The sequence below is a fragment of the Manacus vitellinus genome, unplaced genomic scaffold, assembly GCF_001715985.3.
Source record: "Manacus vitellinus isolate BGI_N305 unplaced genomic scaffold, ASM171598v3 scaffold_7_pilon, whole genome shotgun sequence".
In the NCBI taxonomy this organism is placed as follows: domain Eukaryota; kingdom Metazoa; phylum Chordata; class Aves; order Passeriformes; family Pipridae; genus Manacus; species Manacus vitellinus.
The window spans coordinates 23,566,129-23,593,421 of record NW_021940813.1 but is presented as its reverse complement, the minus strand read 5'-3'; the positions used below and the strand labels follow the sequence as shown (position 1 = coordinate 23,593,421).

Sequence of the window (27,293 nt, the reverse complement as noted above, 5' to 3'; positions counted from 1 at the left end):
TTTTCTGTAAGTTGATATTATCTCACTGACAGGCAGTATTAACAAAGCCTTAGTTACTGGAAAGAACGCTTACTTTTCATGTAGGACTAAGAGCTACCTGGATCCTTCTTTCTTTGAGCAAGCAGCCAGAAAGTTAGAGGAAATAATGAGAAAAAGGAGCTGTACTTGTCACTGCAACTTCATGATTGAGTGGAGATGTTGGTGAGAGATGAGACATCTGTTTTTTTGCCAAAAGCTATGGAATCACAGTGCAGTGTCTTCATGTTTTGCTGCACAATTTCCTAATGATACTGTGTTCATACACAGCAAAGCAATAAAACTTAGCAATGCACTGTCAAGACAGAATACTGTAATAATTATGTGGGCTTCTTTAGAATGAGGTAACATTGAAATCCAATAATTAAGGAGAAATGTGTGTCTTGGTTTAACTCAATGTCTTGGTTTAATTCAGTGTCATTTGTAAAAGCAAAAAATGCCTCTATGTTTGTGTTCCTAAAATCAATTAATTACTGTTTGTTAGATAGAATTTGGAAACAGAAAAGCTGCACTGGAGGCCTATGAACTGCTCAGAATCTTTGCTGTGTGTACCACGCTCTGCCTGAACCTGCAACTTGTGTGTAAACTTTGGTTCCTACTTTGTAGAGCCATTCTGCATATGGATGTGCATACAGTATTTGGTTAGATTTACCAAAAAAGCTTTTTGCTCTAGTAAACCAAGTCCCATCAGCCCAGCTCTGCCCTGTCTGCAGTGAAGATTTGTTGCTACAGGCCTTGGCATTACTTCAGGAGAAGTTTCCAGTCAAGATTCATTTTTGACATAGATGAATGAGGACTTTGGTGAGACATCTCAAAAGGGTTTACCCTACATACTTTGGCTGAGCATTAAGCTTTGAGAAATGAATGATTACATTTAGAATTGCCTTTCACATTAATAGCAGGAGAAGATCTGCCCAGTTGTCTGTATGAGAGTGGAGATTTATTTTCTGGGGTAAAAGTGCAGTTTACTACTTTCTTCATTCAGAGTTACGTTGTGGGTGGTATAGTCACCTTTTTTTTAATGAGAATAATATTCATGATGATAAAAACAATATATAGAAACGAGACTGAATTTTGGAAATTGAGTAGTATCTTCTTCTCCATAGATCCATAACCATTAGCCAAAAAAGTACTGATTTAAAAAACAAGTTTTTGAAGGGAAAAGGTTACCTTTATCAGAGAAGGTACTATTGCAGAGATACATATTTTGAGCTGATTTTACAAAATAGTCAAGTAGTTTAATGTTCTAAAACGTTTAAGATCTGCACATGAAATACAGCTAAAATTTCTCTGACAGGTAGAAATTCTGCTAATAACCTGATATCCTTTGTGTCAGAAATATATTTTTGGAATATGTAAGGCTAAAAGATGTCTTTTTTAATGCAGTATCATGAAGTTAGAAAATCTGGGAATTTAATAAAATATATGGGTTTTTTCCTTTGTGCCTTCACCCCATAGCAATTTAGGAAACAATGGGCTTCATCTTAAATCCTCTTGTGTTCTTTGTGTATTTTCAGGATTCCTCTTTGATTGGAACAGCCACAGTGGCTGGTCCCAGGACAAGTGCAATAATTGGAGATCAGGGAACACCACCGAAGGTCCAGCTCCCCCTCAATATGTAAGCAGCTCATCTCAGTCACTGTGTTCTTTTTGTTTCCAATTGTGTGTGCATGTGTGCACGTGCGTGTGTGTGTGTGTGTGTGTTTAAAATCTGAAAGCCCAAATCTCAGTTCAGGAGCATTCTGAGAAGAGAGAGACTGCAATTTCATACATGAGGCAGCCTCTTCTGAAATTGAAAAATTAGTAGAAAAAGGCAAGACTACCCCCTTTGTCTGTGAGCTCTTTTAGACTTTAATTATTATAGCTGTACGAACCACAGTGAAGCAAACTGAACACCTCGCAGCTAAAGAAAATCTTCCTTCATTTAAAGCCTCTTATAAAGGTGTGGTCCCATGCAATCAAACACCAATACATTCATCGTTAACCAGAAAAAATTACCCAATTGCATTTTTTCAGTGCCATAAACAGTGAATGAACAAAGGCAATGAATGAACTTCATATCTTGGGAATATGGGCTTATTGAACAGTGTGTAGAATAACAGAACATTTATTAGATACAGAACAAAAAGAGTAGACTTCATTAAGTCTCTACTAGTCTGGTTGGTTTATCTGATACCTGTCTAGTTAAACTACTGAACCCTTTCCTCTCAACACATACACCTTGTGAAAGCAAGACAACTATAGAGACACATACACATATGCACACCCACATTTTGGGGCTTTATGATATGGCTAAAACGAGGTCTGAATTCACAAATAAAATCCTAAAAAATAACATAGGAAATATTCTTTAAGAACAATACCCCCTATTGTTGGAACAGAACCAAACACATTTCTTCTTGGCTACTAAGTTGAGATCTTTATACCTGAGAGGTACCAAACATCACTGAATGCCCCACAGAGAGGTCTCGTCATCATCCTGTAGTCACCCTGTGCAGCTTGCATGGCACATAGTGGGGCACAAATTTATTTCAAACTTTGCCCTGAGTAGGAAGCAGTAACTGGCAATATTTCCAGTATTTAGTTGCTGAATCAGGACATTTTGCAGCTCTCTGGCAATGCCCCTGACTCCATGCCTCAGCAACCCTCCCTTTCTCTCTCCCGTGCTTCTGTCATCTCCCTTGTGAAGCAGCCTTGTAATCCAGTCTGTCATTTTGCATTTGCGAGCCAAGTTCCAGTCAAAGAGGATGTGTTATTTGAAAGCTGTAGCAGTAGTGGGGAGGTGCAACCTAGACAGAGCCCCGGGACTTCTGCATTATAAGTAGAGTCACAGGCAAATCCCCAAGTCCAAGAACATAAACTACCTTCTCACTTAAACCTTTTTTTAGGGAACTTCTAATAAACATTTTAGTTTCTTCTAGGTCCCACTCCCTAACCCTTAGCCTCACTGTTTCATATATCTCAGAATAACTTGATATTGCATTTTGGAAGATTTCATTGTTTTAACACTTTCTTCTAGGTTGTAGGGAGTTAGGTGGTGAAGTTTTACACCTAAAATCTAGAGAATAGTGAAATGTGTTCGAGTCCAAAGACTTTGGCTTAAGTCAAAGTCAGCCTCAGCAAATGGGACTGCTAGACCTGATTTCCTGCCAGAGGAAAAACCCAGAAACACTTGCTGGTGAGGGAAGCTGCCTGAACTCAAATTGTTTTCAGCCATGGATAAGAGCAGGCATCGTGCCAGCTCTTCCACAGCCCGCTCTCTGCCAACACATGGAGCATATGCCTGTCCCCATAGGGTGGGGCAATGGACCCAGGCGGGGCCTGTCACTGGGTTTGGAGAACCCCTTGCCTCTTTGCAACTAATAGAGGACACCCCCAGGGACAGACATCCTCACTGCCCCACGTAGGTGGTGGGATCGCTGGTCCACAAAGAAAGCCCTGACCACTTCCATTGTCCCAGGGTCACCATATTTGCTTATCACATACAAGCTTTCATCACTTTAGCCATACAGAGATTGGTCTGTTTTGGTATGGTGTCCATGCTGGGCTGTTGTAAACCTTCTTTTAGTCTCTGTTCTATCCAGAGAATGTTTAGGCTTATTGTGATATTGGATATTCAGATTTAGTGGTGGCTGATTTGGGGGAATTTGCAGGGTGAAGCTAGTAGGAGAGAACAGAAAGAAGCTAGGAGGAGAGCTAGATATAGCTGCAAGGCACAACAGCCTGTGATCCAATTAGGGTAATTTTCCTTGCACCTTCTTCCAGCATCTCCACCTGTAAATTACATTATTACATGTAGCCCCTTGGGGAAAAAGGCTAAGTGAGTCTATCTAAAATGCTCTGTCCTTGACCCCCTGCCTTGCCCATAGCTTCTGAATCTGAGCCCTGTGTAAGCAGCAACTTCAAAAGTGGTAGTCAAAGCCACACTTTCTGCTCCCTCGAGTGACTGCAGTCTGGCACTCTCTGTTATGTCCTTGCAGAGTGCAGTGCTGAAAGATCAGCACCGAAGCATGCAACCTTATTTCTTGTCAGGGTGACACATTCTGGTGTTCTTCAGTTCATATGTAGCCTCATGTTTTCCATCGTGTAAACAGCTACAGACCTGCTCAAGACCACCTGATTACATAGGCTAAACAAAGGATGTGCAGGGTGTTTCCTCCCATCTGTTGACTAATGAAATACAGTTTCTGATTAGGTCTTTGTACCCCACACGCATGGTAAACAGAGCCAGGCACATCAGCCTAAGCATTCCCCTAGGAGCTGTTACCAATATTTCATATTCTGCTCATTACTGCTGTTTATTTACTGTCTTCAGAATAAAAATAAAAAAATCTACTGATACAGTAAAGGAGTAGAATCAAAAAAACTAACAGGATTTATTCCTGAATTATATTTCCCGGAGAGCAGAAGTAAAAGGTCATGTATCATTTTTATTGGTTGAAAATCTGCAATCACGATGGTTATAGTTTTCATTATTTCTCTGGTTCACTGCTATAAGGTGGGCAGTGAGCCTCTTCTCACCCACCCCTGAGCCTAAGAGTATTCTGCTGTACTTTGTAGTGTAAATGCACATTCTGTAAGTGTTTTCCCATTTGTCTTAACCTCTCTTCACTGTCTGTAAAGAACAAATAAATAAAGAAAAACTCAAGAAGGCATAACCTTGATCAAGAATTACCAGAAATCCCTTTCTGCATCTGTAGAAAAGCTACATAACAAAAAAAAAAAAAAAAACCAAACAGTATTTACAAAGAAAATGTTGTTCTGTGTGTGCACTCTTGCTGTTCTATCCCAACTCTCCATTATTTCCCAAAGTGCAAGCAATCATTCTTAATTTTCAACAAGAATTTCTTTAAACAGAGAGAATATCTTTAGGGACTTTAAGCTGTAGTCATTTTACAATGCTAGACACATCCCTGAAGTAGTAACAGAAGAACAAAGGAGAGATAAATAGAAAGATTCTAAACAAAGGGAATAAATAAAAGCTATAATTAAATAAATAAAAAGTTCTACATATTGGATCATTATTAAAGATTTATTAGAATATTTACATGCAAAACATCTAAAGCCAAATTCTACCACTTCACCTACTGAAGTGAAAAGCCCCTTAACAGAATTTGTCCCTCTGTCACTTTTGTTTTACCCATATGGTACAAGAACTACCAGATCAGAACAGTTTGGTGTGTTGTTGCTAAACTTGACCAGCATAAATAGTGTTGAGAAAGATGCAAGTAAAGCTGTCGTAAGTGCTTTTGAAGTAGCCTACCCATAAGAAAAGTTTCTTCTGAAACTCCGCAATAGGCTCCCACCCTAAAGCATATGAATATATGCTTTATACAAATGTTAGGCTTTGCAAAGCCCTCTTACTCTAGTCCTTGTTGCTCTGGCTGTCTCTGTAATTGTCTTGTCTTTTTGCAACTGCTGCTAAGTCCTTAACTTCAGTGCTGCTTTGTGTGGCAGTGTTTCGCTTTGGTTGTGCCCTGAGTGAGAAGTATGTCTCATCAATTTCTAAATTACAGCCTACTTTACTCTGATTAGTTATTCCCTTATTGTCTTGGAATCCAGTCTCTGCCCTTCCTTGTTTGATATGCTGTAATGATGTCCCTTTTCAATCCCAATTTCTTAACATTGCTTCTGCTCACTTTCTACTCTGTGGGGCTGGAGTTGGAGCGGGACAAGTGGTGGTTGATGCCATCTGTGTGCTCTCTTCCTGTGTGACCTCTCCCCACAGCTACCTAGCCCTGTATGCCTACAAGCCCCAGAAGAACGATGAGCTGGAGCTCCGCAAAGGTGAGATGTACCGGGTCATTGAGAAGTGCCAGGACGGCTGGTTCAAGGGGACATCTCTGAGGAGTGGGATGTCCGGTGTCTTCCCAGGCAACTATGTGACACCTGTCTCAAGGTGAGGACCACTGGCCTGAACTGGGGCTGAGTTCTCTGCATCTGGAGGACACTGAAAAGAACGTAGCTCTGCTCTGAAATCACATTTCCCTTCCAGAAATTTTCTGGTGGCGTTGCAGACTTCAGTAATGAAACTTGCTGGTTGTAGCATTGGAGTTATCCATGTCCTCAGGAGACTGCAGTAGTTGTACTGGATTGATGGCATTTATAATCTCCGATAAGCCCAGGTTTTACTTTTGTAAAGAATCTGTTGGCTAAACACTTTGTTGTTGTTATAAAACTACTGGACATGTAACAAAATAAGAAATGCTTGTATCTTGCTTTTCAGTAGCTTCTCTTGTAGATTTTGTTTTTCTTAAAGCAAAGATCTGGAATGGTTTGGATCTGGACTAATGTTTGAACTGTTAAAATTCAGAAGTGGTAGGAGAGTTCAGTAAATTGTCTGATTTTAGCTACCCATCTCCATTGCAGAAGATGAGAAAAGGAAAGAATAGCATGTTTTGGGGAGCAATGCCATTTTTCAGAGTTTGGTATATTGGACAACACCAAGTCAAAGGTTGTTTCTGATCTAGAGCCCACTCTGAAATAGTCTGAAAGATGAGAAGAAAGTTCATCGCTGTGTCCCAGACTGATTGCCCCACATACTCCTTGCAGGTGAATGGTGCCACATGTATGCCCATGTCTCCTTTAGACAAACTGTGGATTTGCAAACTCAGCTCACTGCTTTTCATATGCTCAGTCCCTCCTCCCACATGTACACTGCCTCCACCATCTTTCACTCCTCTCCAGGGAAAAGCACTTCACAATTCAGACAGTGTTGATTTTGAAAAATTGATCCAGTTTTGTTCCATCTACAGTTTATGTCAAGTCTGTAATTTGTGGGCTGAGCAATACCAAAAGTTTAGAGCAGATTAGAAGATAGCTAAGCCTGCTGACAGTCCTAATATTGCATTTCGGTAAAAAAAAAACCAAATATTAATTCACTGGTTCTTCACAGTTCATCAACCTAAATGTATTTACCTTATTTTATAGAGCTCCTTGGCTGCCTTTACTCCTTACCTCTTCAGTTTTTAATTAGTAAGGAAGTTTGTGCTGAAGGGTTGGTGATCTGAATCAGCAAGACTTTATTAAATGCAGCATGTCACAGCTAGAACAAGACAGAGAAGTGCTAAAGGGCAAAAGTGCTTTCCACAAAACCCAAAAGCAGCTTTATGATTATATTTATGATCCTGTGAGCTAATTAAGTTCCCGTGCAAATCACTCTTAGGGAGAAGAGCATGAAAAATCTGATAGCAACAAAATCTCCTATTTGCTGCACTTTCAGCATATTTTGCTGTCCTTTGACAGCAAAAAAGATCAGATTCATACATGTTTTTCTGCCACTCCTTACAAAACCCAAGGAAAAGAAGTTGTCCATGAATTTAATAACACTGAACTAGATTTATAAGCTGCCAAAACATGCATGAACAGACTGTGGTGGAAAAAGAACAAGACTCTTTAGATGGACAGACAGGTAAAGGGCAGCAGAGGAAATTTGCCACATCCAACATCTATCCATCTCTGTGGGAGTCACAGATAGTTTCTGTACCTGTCAGCATGCATGTTTGCCTGACCACAGCTCTCAGTGGACTGTTAGGTGTGCTTTTCTGGCAAACTCAGTCTAGTGCAGATGGCCAAGTCAGCTCAGCTGAACCTTCCTGCCACCTTGCCAGCTCTTCATAGCAGATGACAGACAGTAAAAATTTCCATCTGGTGAGATTCCCAGTTTTTCCCAACCTATAGGTTTATAAAAAAAATTGAAGAAAAAAAATTCAGATTCATTTAGCAAAATGTGTTCCAGGTAAACCTTGCACCATGAGATAAGTCAAGTCACTGACAGCACAGTGTTGTCTTTCCTCTTGTGGTTTTGGGGGAGGGAGGATTGGGCAGAAGGGATAGCTATATTTTGCACTTTTGGACCATATCTTCCAACCTGTGTGTTGGTCTTTTTCTATCAGAATTTCACTCTTTTGTCTCTTCCCTTTTCTACTCTTTTCTTAGGGTTACTTATTCTGTCATTCATGTCCTCTGAATCAGACCAGATTGTTCAGCATACTCCTTCCTTCTGATCTTCTCCTCTCTGTTTTCCACACAACAATCTTGGGGACCCAGAAGTTCTCCCAGTCCACCTCCTGTAGTTGGCTCTTGTACTTTTTCTGTTATTCTCTCCTCCCTTGCTAGTCTCTTGCACTGCCGCATTTCCATTTCCTTCATCTTGCTTTGTTCTGCCTCATATCCCTGTGCTGTCCTTTCCTGGAGGAGGACCTTCACACAAGGAGCAGCCCCAGAGAGAAGAACAGCATAAAATGATCCCTCTGTTTCATGGCATTTATTGGTGGGCATTGAAATTATTCAGGACCCTGAGTAAGAAACTCAGAGAACGAGCTACTGAGCAGCGGCTGAGTTTGTCCATTGGTGTCCGTCTGTTCTCTGCAGTGTCCTCCTGTCTTGGTCAGAGAGTGTCTAGCTCAGTGGTAAGAGGATCAAGACATGCTGTAGTCTGAACTCATCATATGGGAGAAAGAGCCTCGTCCCTTTCCTCTGAGGTCTACCTGGCCACTCAGATGAAATACAGATTATGTATACAGTTTAAGCGAGAAATGAAAGAGGGGTCGATTACTGTTTGGATTTCTTTTTCATTCAGGTCAGCTGCATTCCCTTCCCTTTTGCATTCCCTTAGCAAGTCTAAGCTAGGGCTGGTTACATCAGTAGGGTAAATGTTCAGCCAAGCCAAGCCCTGTCAAGTCTGCTGCTTCTCAGTCCCCTTCAATAGCCACACACAGATTTGGCATTATCCATCCTTGTTTCTCCCTGTAGGGCTGTATGCAGGTTTGGTCCCAAGAAAAGATCTCTGAGTATGTTTTAATTATCACTCTGTGTGAAATAGCCTCTGGCACACAAAATGACATTTGGGAGATACTTATTTCCTCTGAATTAAGATTTGTGATTTTACTAGAAGCTATTCAGACAGAAATGTAGCATAATAAAAAATTGATGAGATAAATTATCTTTTCCATTTTTACCCTGCACTTCTTCCTGTAGGATAAAGGGGTGAAAATGTCCTCCAGCATGCTTAAGACTGGGCTCTATAAAGATAAATGTATATCTGTATCTCAGTTTATTTTAACAACTGATAGAGTATCATGTTAAAACTCCTAAGTAACTGGGGGTGCTTATCAGCACTGTGGTTGGGTATTGGGGTCTCTGCAACATGCTTACGCTGTGCCTTGGTTCCGTACAGGGTGCCAGTGGGAGCTGGGCAGCCCAGGAACAGCGGAGCTGGAGGAGTTCCGACAACAAAAGTAGCTCCAGGAGCCATCCACCCCATCGGGGCCAGTCACACCAATGTCACCACAACTGTCAGACCAGTTGTTCCTATCACCACTCCCCAGACACATCCCCAGCTGCAGGCAGCCTCTCCACAGCTGAATAACTGCCTGCGGTACTCAGCTCAGCAGCCAGCCAGCCAGCCCCGCAACACCATGCAGATAGGTAAGTGCACACCCATCAGCGCCTCTCACCCTGTGTAGGGAGGATTGATGTTTTACCTCTTGAACAGGCAAGCCTCTAGAACTTGCCTGTCCCCACAGCTTTCTTTCTCGTTTTAGTCACAGCTCAGTCAATGTGGGATAGAGTATGTTTTCTTTGCTTGTAATATTTATGGGTTTCTATTGATCTCTGGGAACCACGTTGTGTTTATCAGATTGTTCTGTTGCTACAGCTGAAATAGATTATAGTGTTTACAAATATTTATACAATTTATCTGAGGGAAAGCAAGCACCCTGCATCCTGGGGAGATTAACAGTTCTGAGTCCAGTTGGTTTACTGACAGAAAAATACTGCCTGTATTGCAGGGCAAGTAATACACACCTTAAAATTAAGAAGTATTTCATTGGGCTTCAGGGATGAAAGGTATTTATTAGGCAGAATGGGACCCAGTGCTAGTGATAAAGAAAAAGATCTGAAAAATGCTGCCACCTTTTGAAGTGAAAATAAGAGCTTCTTGCACCAGGGGGCCTCTGTTCTTTCTAGGTTCCCTTTCTGATGTACAGCACAATTTTCTAGAGTACAATTTATTCCCCTTTCCCTGATGTTAAACAGCCTCTGATGTTGAATAAAGTAAAAGTAAATCCTGGGGTGGAACTTTTTAGCAAAATTTAAAACATTTTGTTTCTGATATTATATAGGGATGTGAGCCATTGTGTTTGCAAAGGCAGATCAGTAAGAACTGTGACTGCTCAAAACTGAGGTCTTAGATATAAAACAGAGCAAGCACAAATGAGAAATACCCTGTGAAGTAAGTCATGGATTCATACCTTTTGAAGCCAGAAGGCACCATTATGACCATCTAATCTCACCTCCTACACAGTCCAGACCAAAGGGAAGAAAACATAATAAAATACATGTGAATCTGAATCTCGAACAGCGCGGACTCCTCTGCTCAGCAAACAGTGCTTTACATGGTATCCATGTCACACTGGGGGATAATCAATTTATCCTCTTTTTGTTTAGTTCGGAAAGTGCTGCTTACCCCTCAAGTCACACCCTTTGAAAAGCCCTTCTGCTCCCACAGTGCCGAGCCAAAAATGTCCCCTTTTAGGTGAGGCTCTCAGGAACTGTTCAGGTGCTCCTGGTGCCTCCTGAGCCCTCCTGACTCCCCTGAAACTGAGGTGACGGATTGTTTTGCCCCAGAGACCTGGCATGCCCATAGCTTTCTTCCGCAGTGCTGCTGTGCTACACATCAGCAGCTTCCCTGATTTAAGATTGCTCCTCCAGGTCACTACGACACCTCTCAAGTGCCAAGGAGTTGGCAGACAAAGTGATCCAGGGATCACAGAACTGTTTCAAAACCTCGTAACAGGGAGTTCTCCAACCCTTCCAGAAGGTTCATGAGATTCTTATTTTAATTAAATAAACCTTTTCCAGGATAAAAAAAGGAAATTTTCATGATTATCAGTAATTTTCTCTGTAATGGATTTCCTTACCAGTATCCTGTGGATCAGAGCCCCTCAAAAGGTCCCTTTAGTCCTGCAGGACAGGTCAGTGCACTGACTTTTGCAAAAGCTTTCCAAGAGAGGCAAGCTGGCACAGTATTCAAATCACGTTTCTGTTGGCTTGCAATATACATGAGTAACAAATCAATTTTGCACAAGGCCACTAATATAGGAATACACCCCAAATGAAATATGAGTGGTGTAGAACAAAAATAGCCTTCAGTGAGCATTGCTAATTAATAGCATGTTTGATGCAGCACAGTCCAGATACAGAGATCCAGAGCAAAGGCATACATTGTAACAGTAAGCAGATAAAATTACAGAATAAAACATGAGAGCTCTGCTCAGAGTTGATTTTTCTTAGGCCATTTCTTTTACTGTTTCTCATATTTTCTGTTTCCTTTTTGTGTGTGGAAACACCAAGTCCTACATGAAAGTATTGTACCTAATATTACCAAATCAGGGTTCTGCACCCAGGTACATGCAGTGATATTGCATTAGTGTGCTTTTGCTCTAAATTTAGGAAAGCCATTGCTCCCTACAAACAGTAATTCAAAACTTTGACCCTACAAGCTTAACTGTCCCGGAAAATCAGATTTCTGATAGCAGTGGTTGCTCATCACACAGGTTCCAAATGGGAAAATCAGGAGTGAATTGCTTCAAAATAACTAGTGGTGCCCTGTCTGGCTCTCTGGAATTGAATTGCACTTTCAGTGTATGTTCTTGGTAATTCAAGGAGGGGGGGATGGTAACTAATAGTGATAGTAGTCTTGAAGGTGTCTGTAATAACAACTTTTAGGGCCTTCCTGATGCTACATGATAAAATCACATCAAGTTACAGACTGGTTAATGATAGTTTGATTTGCTATGAGCAACATTAGTAAAAAGAGATGTTATAAAATCAAGAAGCTGCTGTGAGGGAAAATAATACAAACTTGAGAGGTACTAATCTGATGGTCACTGGCCCATCATGTTCAGTATTGCTTCAGATAATAGGACATAAGACTGGGGGATGAAAATTCCCTCCTGCCGGGAATGCTCAGCTGGTGTAGTGAGTATGATTAATGGCATTGTCTCATTTCAATCCCTGGTAAGGGTGCCACTCTTTACCACAAACAGAAAATAGTGGTTGTTCTAGCATTGTTGTTTAGTTATAGATTGAGTGAATTCCAGCTGCATAAAAATGCATCCTTCAGATGAACTTGTAAGAAAACCACAGATCAAAGTGGGTCAGAAATTTTCCAGTACAATACATCTTGGTCAAAGAAAAGCTGATTTGCTGAACTCAACGGTTTTTGTCAGGAATGGATGTAGTTCAACTACAGAACTACCAACCATAAAGCTGTGCTGTTGCAAAGGGAATTGACAACTTCCCAGAGGTGTTCTCCACAGAAGAGAACAGTGCAGTGACCTGATCCTATGTTTTCACATCCCAGGTGAACAACTTGACCAGAATAGAGGTTATTGTGGTGTGAGTGAGTAGGTTGTTCACAGAAGAATGTTCAAAGGTTCAAATTTTGTACTGAGAGAGAACTAAACAAGATTATGAAACCTTGAAATCATTTATGAAATGGGCATTTTCCAGCCAGTCCTATTACTGAATCATTTAAGTGAGGGAATGTCTAGGTGTGAACTTGACTTCTAGGCTGTAAATACTTAAAGTGGAGTGGTACTTAGGTTACGTCTATGCAATCAACCAACCTGGAAGTCATAGACAATATAGTTGTGGAAATGGACCTGGAGCTTTGTCACATATTTTGCAACATGAGGCATGCAACAGGCTCCGGAATCCCTGAAGGGTTGACCTCGGCAGTGTGTCACAGTCACCGTTAAACAGACAAGCACTAATTTCTGGTTCCCACTGCTTGCAGGCAGAGTTTGCTTAGCAGGGGCAGCCAGACTAAAAGGCACTGCATAGTCCCTTAGGGACTTTGCTGGCAGAGAGGAGGCTGAGCTCAGAAATCCTCCAATGGATTTCTGCTTAATTTATCCTGTGCAGCACAGTGATGTGCTGTTGATCATTTTTTTAGGGCTGAAACAAGAGACTTTCCTTTGTAATTGCTGTCTGCTACGTCAGCCTGGATCATCTGGGCTACCTTTTAGGTCCCATGTTGCATTGCTCTAAAACCTATTAGGTTAGGAGGAGGTTTGGAAGACAACTCAGCTGGAACTAGATAATGTATTTTTAAAAGATAGTATAAACAGGGATAGTCACATCACTGGGGAGGACAAGCCAATTTTGGTGACTTCAGACATGCCTTTTGCAGCCTAGAGGGGAATTAGCTGCAAACACTTCCAGGCTGAGATATCCTGGGTTAAGGCTAAGAGCTTATCTCTGTCAGGCCCTGGCACCTTGTGGCAGTGATGGCCACTGAAGGGCCAGATCTGCCAGTGCAAGGCGGGTTTAACCGTGCTCTGTCCTCCTTCTGCAGCCCACCCCACGGTGCCAGCCCCGGACCGACCCACCGCCACGGTGTCACCCCTGCGGACGCCCAGCTCGCCCTCCCGCCTGCCCGCAGCCGCCATTCGGCCTCACCCCGCCGTGTCCCCCCAGCACGGCCACCAGCCGCCCGCACCAGGGGCCCGGCCCCTCATCCCCCTCACCTCCGCTGCCGCCGCCATCACCCCGCCCAATGTCAGCGCGGCCCACCTCAATGGGGAGGTGGGCAGTGGGCCCCTGTGTGCCCCCGTCACCCCTGGACCTGCCAGCAAAGCTGAGGAGAGGAAGAACGAGAAGGTAAGGGCCATTGTGCCTCGCACTCCTGCCGCGTCTCCCTCCCGTGGGGCTGTTGAGGAGGGACCTGGCAGCCACCTGGGAGGGTGGAAACTGGTTTCCATTACCAAACATCTTGGGCATCCTCATCTCACATTATTTTCACATTTCATCCTTTCCCGCACACCATCCTCAGCAGTGCTCTCGTGTTACCTGATCGCAGATGGGAAATGAGGTTGACTGAGCTGAATTTGTGTGTTTCTTCCAATGATTGGCTCCGAGATCTGCAAATCTGCAGTGGTGTAGAGAGATGTTGTGGTGGGCTCTTGGCCATCGAAACCCAACGGCCAAGTCAGAAGCATGTGCCTTGTGACATTGAAGAAGCTGATGGTGGTACCAGCCCTGCAGCAGGTACCACAGACACTGGCTCATGAGTAGCAGGAGCTGTTTGACTGCTCCAGAAGCACTTCTGTTTCTACAAGAAACTTGCAGTGGCACAGCCAGAAGAGGAGAAGGGAATTAAGTATAGCTCATTGGGATGTAGGTACGATGCACTGTAGGTTCAATCTCTCAGGAGACAGCAGTGGAACTGATAGCTGAGTACACGTTTCCTTGTACACCTTGCTGAGGAAAGGCAGCGTGGAGAGCTACTTTAAGCACATGGTCTTTTAGGTTCTTGGCAAATATTTTGTTTTTACCAAATATTTACATTGTATCAGCAGTTCCCATATATCAATGCTGAAGATTATCTCCCTACTGCTTAGCAGAGCAAGATCCTTGTTTGTATCTCAGTAGGGGAAAGAGATGAGAGGGCCTGCTTTTCCTCTGAACCTGCAAAAAATCTTTTCCATATATTTCCTGAGTTTTTCCATGGTGACAGGAACATATGGGGTAAACAGTTACTTTTTACATGGTAATACTGAGGTGGTAGGTCTCTCTGGTCACTGGGGTCACAGATAACCCCTAGCTTCACAAAATGAGGAATACAAGTTTTAAAATCCTCTCCTTAATCCTGTTTTGAATTTTCTCTAAATGCCTTTCAGTGAAAGAAAAAGGGTGTAGATATTCTAGCCTGGATGTGAAATCCAGGTACGTGCTTGCAAAGAATGACTCCCAGGTGTGCATCAAGGACTGCATGTAGTGCAAGCAGAATAATACCTGCTACTTCTGCAAGTCCAAGGAAGTGTATGGCATTTGGCAGAAGATGGTAGATCTTCATGTTACCTCAGAGTTTTGTGTACTGTCTTATTTAATACTTCCTAAAATGTATTAAACTATAGGTCCATATATTTTAATTCATGCACACTGAAAGTCTATAGGCAAAATTATATTGAGTTCAGTCCTAACATACTGGTTAACCTTTCCCAAGGTGTTACAGCTTAAAGTTACTGAATTTGAATGCAGAAAAGTAAAGTGGTTTTTGAGCTCCATGGATAAAGGGGAGAAGCAAATAATATACGACATCATTGCAATGAGCATTGCCAAAGGCCAGTTCACTAGTTGGGAAGTATCAAACAGAAGTGACAATAAAAATTTTCATCTCTGACTGGATTGGGAAATACATAACTGTTCCACATTGAACAACATATTCCCGAATCTTGTCCATGTCATATTTCACTTTCATTTTAGAAAGATCTGAGTTAACAATGTTTCCTTTCCTTTTAGAAATAGTGACTGATGTTTGGCCAGTTAATTGTGTTCCTATTCTTTGCCTAAGCCCAAATATTTCTTTCAAGCAATTGGGAGCTCAGATAATGCCAGACAGAAATCCATATAACTATTCAAAAAGGTATCTGTGAGTCAGAACTGGAACCATATCTGGAACCATGCCTGATATTTTCAAAGTGGAGAATGGTTGGGCAGGTTTTTTGGTAAATAGGGAATAGTCATAACACTCGTAAGGAATAAGTGTGGAGAAAGGCAGTATCTATTAAGAGTACACCTAATAGGAAAAAGTCAGACAAGATCGAGGAGCAAAAAACAGAAGCAGGGGCATAGCTAGCAAACTGCAAGATAAGCAAAGATCAGAAGCAATTTTTCTGAGTTCAGTTTCATTATATTAATCAGTCAGGTATTTTGAGATGAAAGGAACAGAGGAAGTTAGTAAGAGGAGAGGTAATAAGGTCTTCAGCTCTACTGAACACAGGATGGAAGAAATGCACAGGTAATTATCTCCTGAGAAACTGAGATTAGCAAGCTATATGTGAGGTAAATTGTAATGTGCCATAAAATTAGCATTGTCGTTAGAATCAAAAATATTTGGTGTCCTATGAAATTATTAACTTTAATCTTACCTTAGTCTTTTCAGTTTCTTTTGTAGGATACCCCTGAGGATGAAGGCTGAATGATCAGAAGGAGAATGACTGTTTTAGAAGACAAGTTTTTGTTATTAACCATTGTTTTCTTTCATGAAGGGATTGTCAGTGTGAGTTCACTATGGTACAGAGGGCACATGATACATAAGAAGTAGGTTGCATTCAGGGATGAATATTATGAGGATCCATTGTTTGTCATGGTTCTTTTGAGGTCTGTGGAGATAAGTTGCGATTTTTGCATTTATCACTGATATAGTCAGATATATTGGTCTTTGGGAATTTTCTTCAGATGATAAGTTTAGCAAGGTTGGTTGCTTGCTTGAAAGCTGGGCTGGGAGATAGTGGGGAAAAGTATTTTAAGATAAGATCTTCTAACAATTTATGTATTATGATTTCCCATGTAGATTCCACTCAAGGATACTAAATGTGACATCAAGGGGCAGCTTCTGCAGAGAGTCTGTATATGCTATTTGGGTTGCTTGTTCCAAGGTGGAGTTGACTTTACCTTGCAAACAGCCTTGCTGTCGTCACTGTTCATGCTTTCCTCTGTGCAACCGTTTATATGCCAATATCACAGGTTCCTGTTGGTGTGCAGCAGTCAGATATAGGCAGATCCCAGGACTTCTCTAAAATCAAGGGACTCCAATTCCAATTTTTACTCATTTCCTTGTGGTTTAAAGGCCACTAGCAGAAATGATCCTAAGGATTATATTTTTAGCTCAGCATGAATGGTTTTATTGCTCATTTTCTATTAATGTGGCAAATAAATCCTTAGGTCTATTTTTTGACATCTCTAGTTCTCTACTTCAGCTTATTTCTTGAAGATCTTGATCCAAACTTCCAAACCTGCAGATGAACCTTGGTACTTACATTCATTAGGCACCCTAATAGTAGTGTCTTACTGTCATGTTCCTGATGATACCAGTCTTCACTTGTCAGTATGCATCTACCCACAGAGCATCCTGTCTGCAACTGGGCTTGTGCTCCACTTCTCAGCTCTTTGACCAGCCCTCTGTCTACTTGGGGAACAGTTTTAAATATGGTCTCCTTTACCAGTTGCTGGTGGTAGCTGAGAAAAGACTGCTTAAGTCCACTGTGCAGCAGTGCTTAGAAAGTGCTCTGGTACAAACAGGCTTAGAAGTAGAACACTTGAAAATCAAAGAAGTCTCAGTGCTATACAGACCCAGTATAAAGTAGCAGGAAAGGCAGCTCATACAGGGGTACTGCAGACGCTGCAGGAATAACAAGTCATGAACTGAATAAAGGCAAGGCAGCATGGCAGAAGTTGAAGAGGTAATGGGGGTCAGGGCAGCATAGGAGAGAGAAGAGCATTGGCAGCTGCTGGCAGGTATAGCAGGGGTCACCAGAGAAGCATGGAGGTGATGGGTGCTGTTTGAAGCTCACAGGCAGGGGGCCTGAAACAGGGGAGTTGAAATATAGAGTGTGAAATGTATCTAAGAATGTAGTTGAAGAGAACAAGATGTAAAGGAGACTCTTTCTTCTTTTTATCAAATACTTCCTACTTGAGCCAATTTTTCTTCTTTTCCAAGGAGGTTTCCTTCACCAGAAGTAAAATACTAATTTTCCCCCAAAGTCACTCTGTTCCAGGTTTCAAAAATCGCAGGGACAGGAGAGAGGTAAAACAGAGAGCAAATTAAGAACATCCATTTCCCTTAAGGGTTTGGGGTGGTATAAGGGCTCCTTTGAGCTCTCCCTTTGTCATTTGCTACTAGTGTCTGCATGTGTAGCCATCTGAAACTTGGGGAATTCAGTCCCAGTTCCCAAATCTTCTGAACATCTGAACAAAAGGTATGGAGACCCCAGCTGAGGAACTGGAGCAAACCCCTGTGGTTTGGGGGCTTTTTAAAATAGGGACCCTGCTTTTTTGTGCAGGACAAGTACTACCCAAGTTCAACTGGTAGATTACAGCTGAGAGCTTGTAATTATGGCATGACTACTGCTTTGACCTCGGTCAATTTTTGCTATAATAATTTCTGCTGTACATAATCTGGGTTGATGCTTAATACCACTGATAAAACCACTTGTTTGAATGAATTAATGCATTTCTCATTAAATGAGCTCCTCATTACATTAATCAAATCAAGCAAATCGTGCTGGGTGGTTTGACCACTGTAATTAAACTTTCTTTAAAATCCATTCATTTGGCTTTTGATGAGGATTTTGATTAAATTCTTCCAAAATGTCTGGCCCAAGAGCTGATAAAGAGGAAAATAAGAGCTTGTGCTAGCGAGCTAGTCAAGTCATTAATTCAGCACTGAGTAACACTAATTTCTTACTGTTTTACCTAGCCAGAATACATAAAAATATTTGAAAATTGCAGTGTAAAATTAAACGTTTCTTGCAAGCATGTCAAGAGAACAAACCTGTTTGCAGCTTCAAATTTAGTAACTGTGTCCCTGGAATATATAGAGGATCTAGATAAGCAAGTCACAACAAACAGGAAAATGCATTAGGCTGCTGTTTACTGATGTTAAGATAACACGAGGCACATCTTCAGAAAGCTGCTTTGAACATGCACCAACAGTTTTGCATATGATGACAGAATCAGTAAACATCTGTCTGCTCTCACCAGTGTCACTCACTTTCTCAAGTACCAGTCTTTCTGCTCAAAATAGCTGCATTCCTCAAATGATACAATATGTTTGGCATGATGCTGGTGTAAGAACTATTTTGCAAAATAGAGCAAGGCAAGGTCTGTTTTCTGGCCCTGCAAGTGTCCCTGCATGACTTGAATCCACTCTTTTAAGCTTTTCTCTCTGCCCAAAATAGGGTGCCTGCATCCAGATTGCTCATCAAGAATAGTCCTTCTTGGTAAGTGGTGTGGCCCAAATTATGCCAATGCATTGTCCTGGGAGAGTGCTAGTTCACAGAATCATAGAATATCCTGAGTTGAAAAGGATCCACAAGGATCATAGAGTCCAACTCCTGGCCCTGCACAGGATAGCCCCAAGAGTCACACCATGTGCCTGACTGAGAGTGTTGTCCAAACACTTATTGAACCCTGGCAGGTTTGGTGCTGTGACCACTTCCCTGGGGAGCCTGTTCCTGCCCAACCACCCTCTGGGTGAAGAACCTTTTTCTAATATCTAGCCTAAACATCCCCTGACAAAGCTTCATGCCATTCCCTCAGGTCCTGTCATGGGTCACCACAATGCCTGCCCCTCCACTGCCCCCCATGAGGAAGTTGTAGACTGCAATGAGGTCTCCCTCGTTCTCCAGGCTGAATGAGCCAAGCAACCTCAGCCACTCCTCATATGGCTTCTCCTCTGAACCTTTCACCATCTTTGCAGCCCTCCTTTGGATGCTCTCTAATAGCTTAATATCTTTCTTATATTGTGGGCCCAAAACAGCACACAGCACTCCAGGTGAGCACAGAGTGGGAAGCTGATATAAGCCAAACCCATAATGGTTAATGGATGCAGACCAGGGTTTGTTGCTAAATCCTGACCTCATTTTATATGCCAGAATAGGCATGACCAGAGAGACTTACCTCTCCACCACTCCCCCTTTTTGTCAGTGCCTTCCTCAACCTCCTCCTAATTTGCAGCCCAGTGCTCAGTCCCACCTGGCAGCATCCCTTAGTGCAGACCTGCTGCCTGCACACTTAGTCGCCCACCCCAGCTTTTACGTAGGGTTGGAAACAAGATCAAAGACCATTTTGAAATCTGGCTTCATAAAGGTCATAAGGTCAAAGAGATGCTCTTTGACCTTAGTTCACATTACAGCTGTCTGATTAAGCTATCAGTTACTAGAACTGAAGCTGCCTGAAGAACTGGACCCTACAAAGTAGTGCACTTTCAGTTTTTACTTACTAAGTGTTAGTCTCTGCATTGCAACTTCGTCTCATATTAACTTGTCCCTGAGTGAAAGGATTAGTTATCACTTTATATCCCCAAAGAAATTTAATTCTTTATCCAGAAAATGAAAGATCAGTCTCAAGTTGAAGTGTTGAGCACTTGCAAGGACTTTGTAGATATGAAATGATGTGACAAAAATAGTGGTCACCCTGGGATGAGTAGAGGAGGCTAAGGACAGAGTTGATGAAAGCAGATTTTTCAGATACAAAGTCAATATGACTGACCCCGAGATTTTGGAAGAGAAATTCAGTCTTCCTAGCAGATATGAAATTATTTATTATTTTTCACTTCATGAAAAATGTTTTACTTAGATTTACCAAAGAAAGCCCACTAAGTTGGGCAGGTATGAAATGGAACGATAAAAACTAAGTGATGAAATGAAAGCAGCACAAGACATAACAATAAACAAATTTCACAAGAGCAGAGAGCCTGATTTGAATTCTTAGAATAATGCATTCTAAGAATGCATTAAGAGGAAGCAACGTTGGAATAGCAATATAAAGGTTTGCATCAAAAAGAAAGAATAAGTTCTGTGACATTAATCTTCCTGAGTACTCTTTAAGACATCTGAACTGATCCTGGAGCCACCAACACCAACATTTCACTGATCATTTTCAGAGTCACCTTTGACTTTTCAGTGTAACATGTTCCAATTTGTTTCTCTGAAGGGATGCTTTAATCTGGAATATTTTAGTTCAGTTCTCTCAAGACTTGTTCACAGAATACATACTGTTAATCCATTTCCTCTCAACAAAGGCAAGGGGGCTGTCTTCATCACAAATGAGCCGCTGCTTCCCATGCTCTAGAAAGTGAATCTTGGCTCAGTGACCAGCAAGTGATTCACCAGACACTTGGCCAGGGATTGGAAACCTCTTCTTCTGGTCACGTGAATTCAGGCCACAAAGTTCTGATTTAGGGCAGAAAACTCATGCTTAAAATCTCTCCAGCACCTTCTCCTTCATCATTAGAGTTCAATTTGGAAGGACAAAAACCTGGCAACTCACTGATGAATATTTTAAGGCTGGCAAATAATCCAACCAAAAGCATGAACCCCAGCTGTCAAAACATAGAAAACTTAAGCTTTACAATAAAACAGATTTCTGTTATTTCTGACTGGCTAGGATTCTTTTGCTTAGATCAAGGGCAATAAGTCATTGATCAAAATTTCTTTTTCTTCTTCACATTTTTGATGTTAGGAAATGCTTTCAAACTCCCCACAGATATTTCAAGCACTGACTTTGCTGCCAAGCAGTCTCCGAAAGCTATTCCTTTTTTCTCTCCTCTCCCCCTGCCTCTGCTTATCTGCCTCACAGTGCTGTCACAAGATTTCTCAAGTGTCCACAGTGGATTTCTCTAACACTCTTTTGAGTGGTTCTGTGCTGCATTCCATGGCCTTAAGGGAAGCAGATCCTGGGGAAGAGAAGATGGAGACTTCTTTAACTTCAAGAGGAAATTCGGTTTATCTACTAACTGGAGATGAAGCTATCTGAATGCCAAGGCACAGCATTCTCCTGGCACCTGTAGAGACCTAATTTTATAGCACAAAGGACCCACAGGCTTTTACTAATCCTTAGCATGGTTTGAGGAAGAAAGTAGAACTGACAAAAGAAAGAGCATGCGAGGGAGCACTGGAAGCAGAAGGCTGGAGGCGTGTGTGTGTGCATGAGTGTGTGTCTGCGTGTGAGCATCCTGGCACTGGCATTCTCATGGTGTTCCCCTGCCTGCAGAAGGAATCACACGGGACCAGATGGCTGGATGGGGCAGGGCTGTGGGTGGGGATGGCAAGTATGTCCTTGGATTAGTCGGGTGAAATGTAAGTGCTCTTGTGCTATAGATGGGAGATATTGACACATTCTGGCTGTTGAGGGATCATTGGGGCCAATCCTCACCCCAGACCACAGAATTCTGCAGCTGAGCATCCCCTTACAGCTTCTGCCCTATCCCTGCCCTGTTCCTGAAGAACACAGTTTGATCTCTTATTCCCTCATAACATCAAGCTCCCAATTCCTATGCACAGGTTAAAAAAACCAGTGTGAATGCTGTGCCTGTCTCCTGTAGTCCACTTCCTGCCTTGAAGCACTAACACACAGAGCTGGCATGAGCTGCCACTACCCCACAACTCTCAGAAAGGAAGACATGCAGGATGAAACCATTCCAGCAGAAAAGTAGAGTAAGAAGATGGATGTCTTGAAAACAATGAAACATCTTAAAATGTGTCAGAGTTGGTGGCATCTTGGCCTCCCACGTGTCCAGGACTCATTAGAGTGTTTCATTATCAGTGGTTTTCCAACTATGAATTCACAAGCCAGTAAGTTTTAAACCACCAAGAGGCTACAGAGATTATTTACTGAGATACAAGTATCTCAAGTGCCAGTGCAGTTGTCTTATGGAGACAGTCTGAATTTTTCTGTGAAAATTGTCTATAATCAACTTTTCAGTGCCCGTGTTTCTTTTTTTTTGTCACATAGTTATTGGTATTTTTTCTAGGTGGGTTAAAATATCTAACAGCAATGCAGAAATACTTCAGCAAGCTCTGCTAGAAGAATTACATAAACTAAATGAAATTGCAGTTTCTGACAAACATCAGTACGGTAGGAACAGCATGTTATAACAATCAACAAATATCTGTGGCATGTTTCTATTTTCATTCTGTAACTCGAAGGCACAACCAAATTTTAACAAAGGGATATTTACCTTATTTTGTATATTTTTGTTTATTTTTCATGTTGCAGAAACAGTATAAAGATTCACAAGCCCTCAGCTTTTCTTTTGCCCAATGGTAAAGCCACTTTTAAGTCAGTCTGGATTGTTATTTTTTTTGACTGTCTCAAGCGTCTAGTAATTCCCTTCAGACCAAGTCAAGATATGGAGTCAGTGCTGGTCTCTGAAGGACTGAAAAAAAATGCTTTTATTATGCCCTCTGGAGAAAAGATCAGTCTCAGAGATTCAGAAAGTGCACCATGCAAAAGTTGCTTTTCAGACACTACATCTGCAGGCTGCCTGTAATCAATTAATACTGGGTGTCAAGCAGTCAGCTGTCTAAAAACCAATTTATTATAAAGGCAGAACTTAACCTGTTTCTTTGCTTTTTTTACATACATTTTGTTTGGTTCATATGTTTCTGTGAGTTAAGACTACAGAAGCTATAATACTAACCTTCAGTCACAGCTTACTGTATTCAGCACACTAGAAGCACACAGGCATTGGGCTTCATCACTAGGTGCCTAAGGGAGAGAAGAAGTAATTTAATGTGAGTCCGTGGCCAACTTACTTTGCAGTAAAGTAGATTTTCTGTACTGTAGTTTTTTGTCCCAGTTCATGATGAGCCCAGAACTGGTGTATTTTAAAATGGAACTAGCTGACTTTTTTTATGACCTCAGAGATCTCTATTCCCTGCTGTACAACATCATGTTATTTTTCGTATCTTAAGTTTTGAGACAGCAAAGGGAGGAGGTCGGGCAGGCAGATTCTATCAACACGATGGTGCCTGCTGTGGCAAGGGCAATGCATAAGCTGGGCTTTGATCAAGACATAAAAGAGGGAACTGATTTTCCAACTTTTTAAATTTTTCTGGATAGATTTTATATTTAAGCCAGATACTACTGGTTGGCAGACTCAGAGGGAACCTGGCTGAGAGAGACAGCTGGCCAGCAGGCACAGAGGAGGTAGTGAGGATGATAGCCCCAAGACCTGGGATGGGTTTGCATTCATCAGCTGTGAGAAAGTCAGATGTGTGCCAACTACCCACCATAGATGTCTGTCTGACTATTCTTAAAATCATTCCATTAAGACCATTCTGCAACTTCCCTGAGCAATCCGTTCCTGTCCTTTCATATTCCTAGGGCCAGAAATATCTGTTATATCTCCCAAATCTTTTTTGGTTACAAATCAATCTTGTTTCTTCATGTCTTGCTCCAGATGGAACAGCTAATCAGCTTTCTCTTGACAGTCTTTCACATGTTAGAGAACTAATAATGTGTTTAGTCCTCGAAAATTCTCGCTGAGCCCAGTTCCCAGCCTTTCTTCACAGGTAATGTTTTCTTGGTCTCTGATTACACTTTCAGCTCTCCTTCAGGCAGCATTCAGCTTGCTGGAGTATTAAACAGCAGTGCCCTGGAGTGGAGTTTTGCTGAGAACTTGTTAGTGCCAATTAGGATGGAATAAGCACTTTCCATGACTTACATGTAAGATGTTTCCAGATGAAGTTTGTCTTTCTCACAGCAGCATCTTGACTTACTCCTAATTTTGATCCAATCTAACTCCTATGTCCCTTTTTGCAGAGCTGTTGGCTGGCCAGTCACTCCTCATTTTTCATCTGTGCATTTGATTTCTCCTTCCTAACAGTAGCATGTCATGCTTGTTTTTGCAGATTTCACTGTGGTGACTTAAGATAATTTCTCCATTTTAGGAAAATTGTTCTGAATTCTTACCCTGTTTATCCTACTGTTGTGGATTAACCCTGGCAGGCAGCTAAATCTCGCACAGCCACTCACTCACTCCCTGCCACAGTGGGAAGGGGTAAGAATCAGTAGAAGTGAGAAAACTCATGGATTGAGATAAGACACTTTAATAGGTAAAGCAAAAGCTGCACATGCAAGCAAAGCAAAACAATGAATTCACTCACCATTTCCCACTGACAGGCAGGTGTTCAGCCATCTTTAGGACAGCAGGGCTCCATCACAGTAATGGTGACTTGGGAAGATAAACACCATCACTCTGAATGTGCCTCCCTTCCTCCTTCTTCCCCCATCTTTTAATTGCTGATCACAACATCACATGGTGTGGCTTATCTCTCTGGCCAGCTGGGATCAGCTGTCCTGGCTGTGTCCCTCCCAACCCCCTGTGCACCTCCAGCCCCCTCACTGGTGGGGTGGGGTGAGAGGCAGAAAAGGCCTTAACAATGTGCAAGTGTTGCTCAGCAATAACTAAAACAAGGTGTGTTATTACCCTTGTATGGTCACAAATCCAAAATGTAGCACCATATGAGTTACTATGAAGATAATTAACTCGATCCCAGCTAAAACCAGTAAACCTTTCAGCTACTTGTGGACTTATTCAGCTCAGTGCCCACTGCTGGTTTTAGAAGTGCACTCTCTAGCTTACCTACCAAGTAATTAATGGAAAGATTGACTAGCACTGGAACTGAGACAAGCCCTGATGGTACATATTTGAAATGTCCTCTTGGTTTGACAGAAAATCATTAACTGGAAAACATTGCAAAGGAACTGGTACATCTGGTTATCTGCATTTGAGTTCTTCCATGAATACTGCTGAGTTAAAAAAAGGGAGAGTGCAACACTGGAAGGGACTCCTCAAACATACACATTGCTGTTCTAGCAGGAAAAAGCTGAAAGAACAAACTCGTGCAAGATATTCATCATATTGCCTACTCTGCTCTGGGAAGATTGTCAGATACAGCAAAGTAATCATAGTACAGGAGCCTGAATAGAAGTCATGATTGCTTAACTAATGGACTACTAATTCTGTTATCTTTATAGGCAGACATTCCAATCAACCATGATCAAATTGAAGACAGGACAGTTCTAAGTCAATGTTTGCCCATTCTGTTTTGCTAAAATGAAAAGAAGAAAGTCTGTCAGTCTGTCGATCAACCCCTGCAGTCTTGTACCGTTATCTGACTTGTGCAAAGGGTTTTTCATCTTCATCTGTGGTAGGCAGTCTCAGAAATGGACTGTTATGACAAAGCTGTCATTTCTGCCCCAGTGCAGTAGTGATTTTGTAGTTTCCATCATTTTCGAATGTGAGATGTATGTGACCAACGTCGTCATGGAGGCATTTATAGCTTGTGTGTTAAAATTTACCCTTTCTTGCCAATAGTTGGCAGGATTCACCTTTTATTTCAGGTCACACTGGCCTCTTCTGCAAAAGTCAACTAACTGGCAGAGTAAAAAGCACTATGCTATATGTGTGGTGTCATAGATAATTATTTATGCAGTAGTTGCATGTGAAAACACCAACCAGATGTCACTGCCTTATAGCCCAATCCAGACATGCAACAGATTTGTGTTCAGAGAGCTCTTGAGGTTACAGATGTGACTATGTGTGTAACCCAGGTGAGATGCTGCTCACTGGCTGCATCACTGAAATTACCCTACTATTAACTTTGACATAAAGGATGTCCTCAGACATCTTGGGTTACCCAAATCATCTCAAACCTGACATTTGAGCTAACATGTTTTGTCTCACAGTTGGTCTACGATGAGGAAATGCAGAACATTGGCTTAGGTGGCACATGTCACAGGTGGTAATTAGTTAAATCAGTGTAACTCAACTGCATTTAATTATATGGTCATAACTGCAAGTCATATGTCAGGGAAAAAGAAGAGGATTAAACAGACAAAGGAAGGGAAGGTAGAATGGAGGGACAGGATAACAATGTAAAACCAGGCCTTGTCAAAAGGAAAAAAACCCACAGTGCTATTGACTTCCCTCCTTATGCCCTAGTTGTTCCCTTTGGTTAGCTCTATTTCCCTTTGCTTATCCTTCTTGCTGATCTCTTTAATTTAACAAAGGGGAATTTTATACTCCTGACTTTAGTATAGGATATTTTTAGAAAATGTAGGAGGTTTAAATTTTTTTAAGTAACAAAAAGACGAAACTAGGAAAAAAGATGAAACTGAATTTTTGCTCTTATTGCATGTGCCACCAAGACTTGAGAAAGCAAGCCTTTTGCCATTGCAAAGCTCACTAGTAATTACAACCCAAGTATTGTGGCCATTCAAAAGCCACAGTGCCTGGGTCACTTTATCAAAGAAATTGTCATTTGCATGCCTGGTCATTGACACTGGCAGCCACTTTCTTTGCAATCCTTTAAAACAATTCCGGGATTCTTTCTTCATTTTTTTAAAGAGCATACGTGATCAGTTGGTCCCCATGAGAGAAAGCTACTTCAGTCCTAGTGTGTCCTAGGAGTAATTCACAGGGAACTTGGGAGTTGCTTGGGAACACAGTAGCAGTGAAAATGCCTGTAGCAGAGCTGACAAGGGAGTTGCAGAAACGTCAGCTACTTTGCCTGCAAAACATATGCACTGCAATAATTGATTGCACATCAATGCGCAGGATGTCAGCTCTGTCCCTGTGTGAGGGACATTGCAGAGAGACCTGTGATGCCCATGGAAAAATATCACCTGGGACTTCCTGCACTCCCATGTGTGCTGAGAGGCTGAGCTTCCCTTATTCCCAGAAAAGAAGCCATCAGCCTGAGTATGTTAGTAGTATCACTTGCCTTTTTTGAGACATTCTGTCATGATGGTAGGACAGAGCAGGAACAAGGCCTGATGTTTTTAATGCATGAAATACATTAGAAATTATTTTTTGGATGCTCAGATTTGATGCTGTGGTACATGCCACACATTTGGTACATGTGGTACAAAACTAAGGTCAACCTTCAGAGAGAGAA

General features: G+C 41.8%; 1 protein-coding gene across 1 annotated transcript in view; it reads left to right on the top strand.

Moving 5' to 3' along the window:
* The window catches only part of SH3RF3 (SH3 domain containing ring finger 3), a 95,252-nt gene that overhangs the window by 49,319 nt on the left and 18,640 nt on the right, over positions 1-27,293 (top strand). Inside the window, exons 5-8 of the mRNA XM_029964770.1 lie at positions 1,554-1,654; positions 5,765-5,935; positions 9,215-9,465; positions 13,400-13,704. Of these exons, the coding sequence (XP_029820630.1) occupies positions 1,554-1,654; positions 5,765-5,935; positions 9,215-9,465; positions 13,400-13,704 (828 nt within the window). The remainder of the gene's footprint in view (positions 1-1,553; positions 1,655-5,764; positions 5,936-9,214; positions 9,466-13,399; positions 13,705-27,293) is intronic.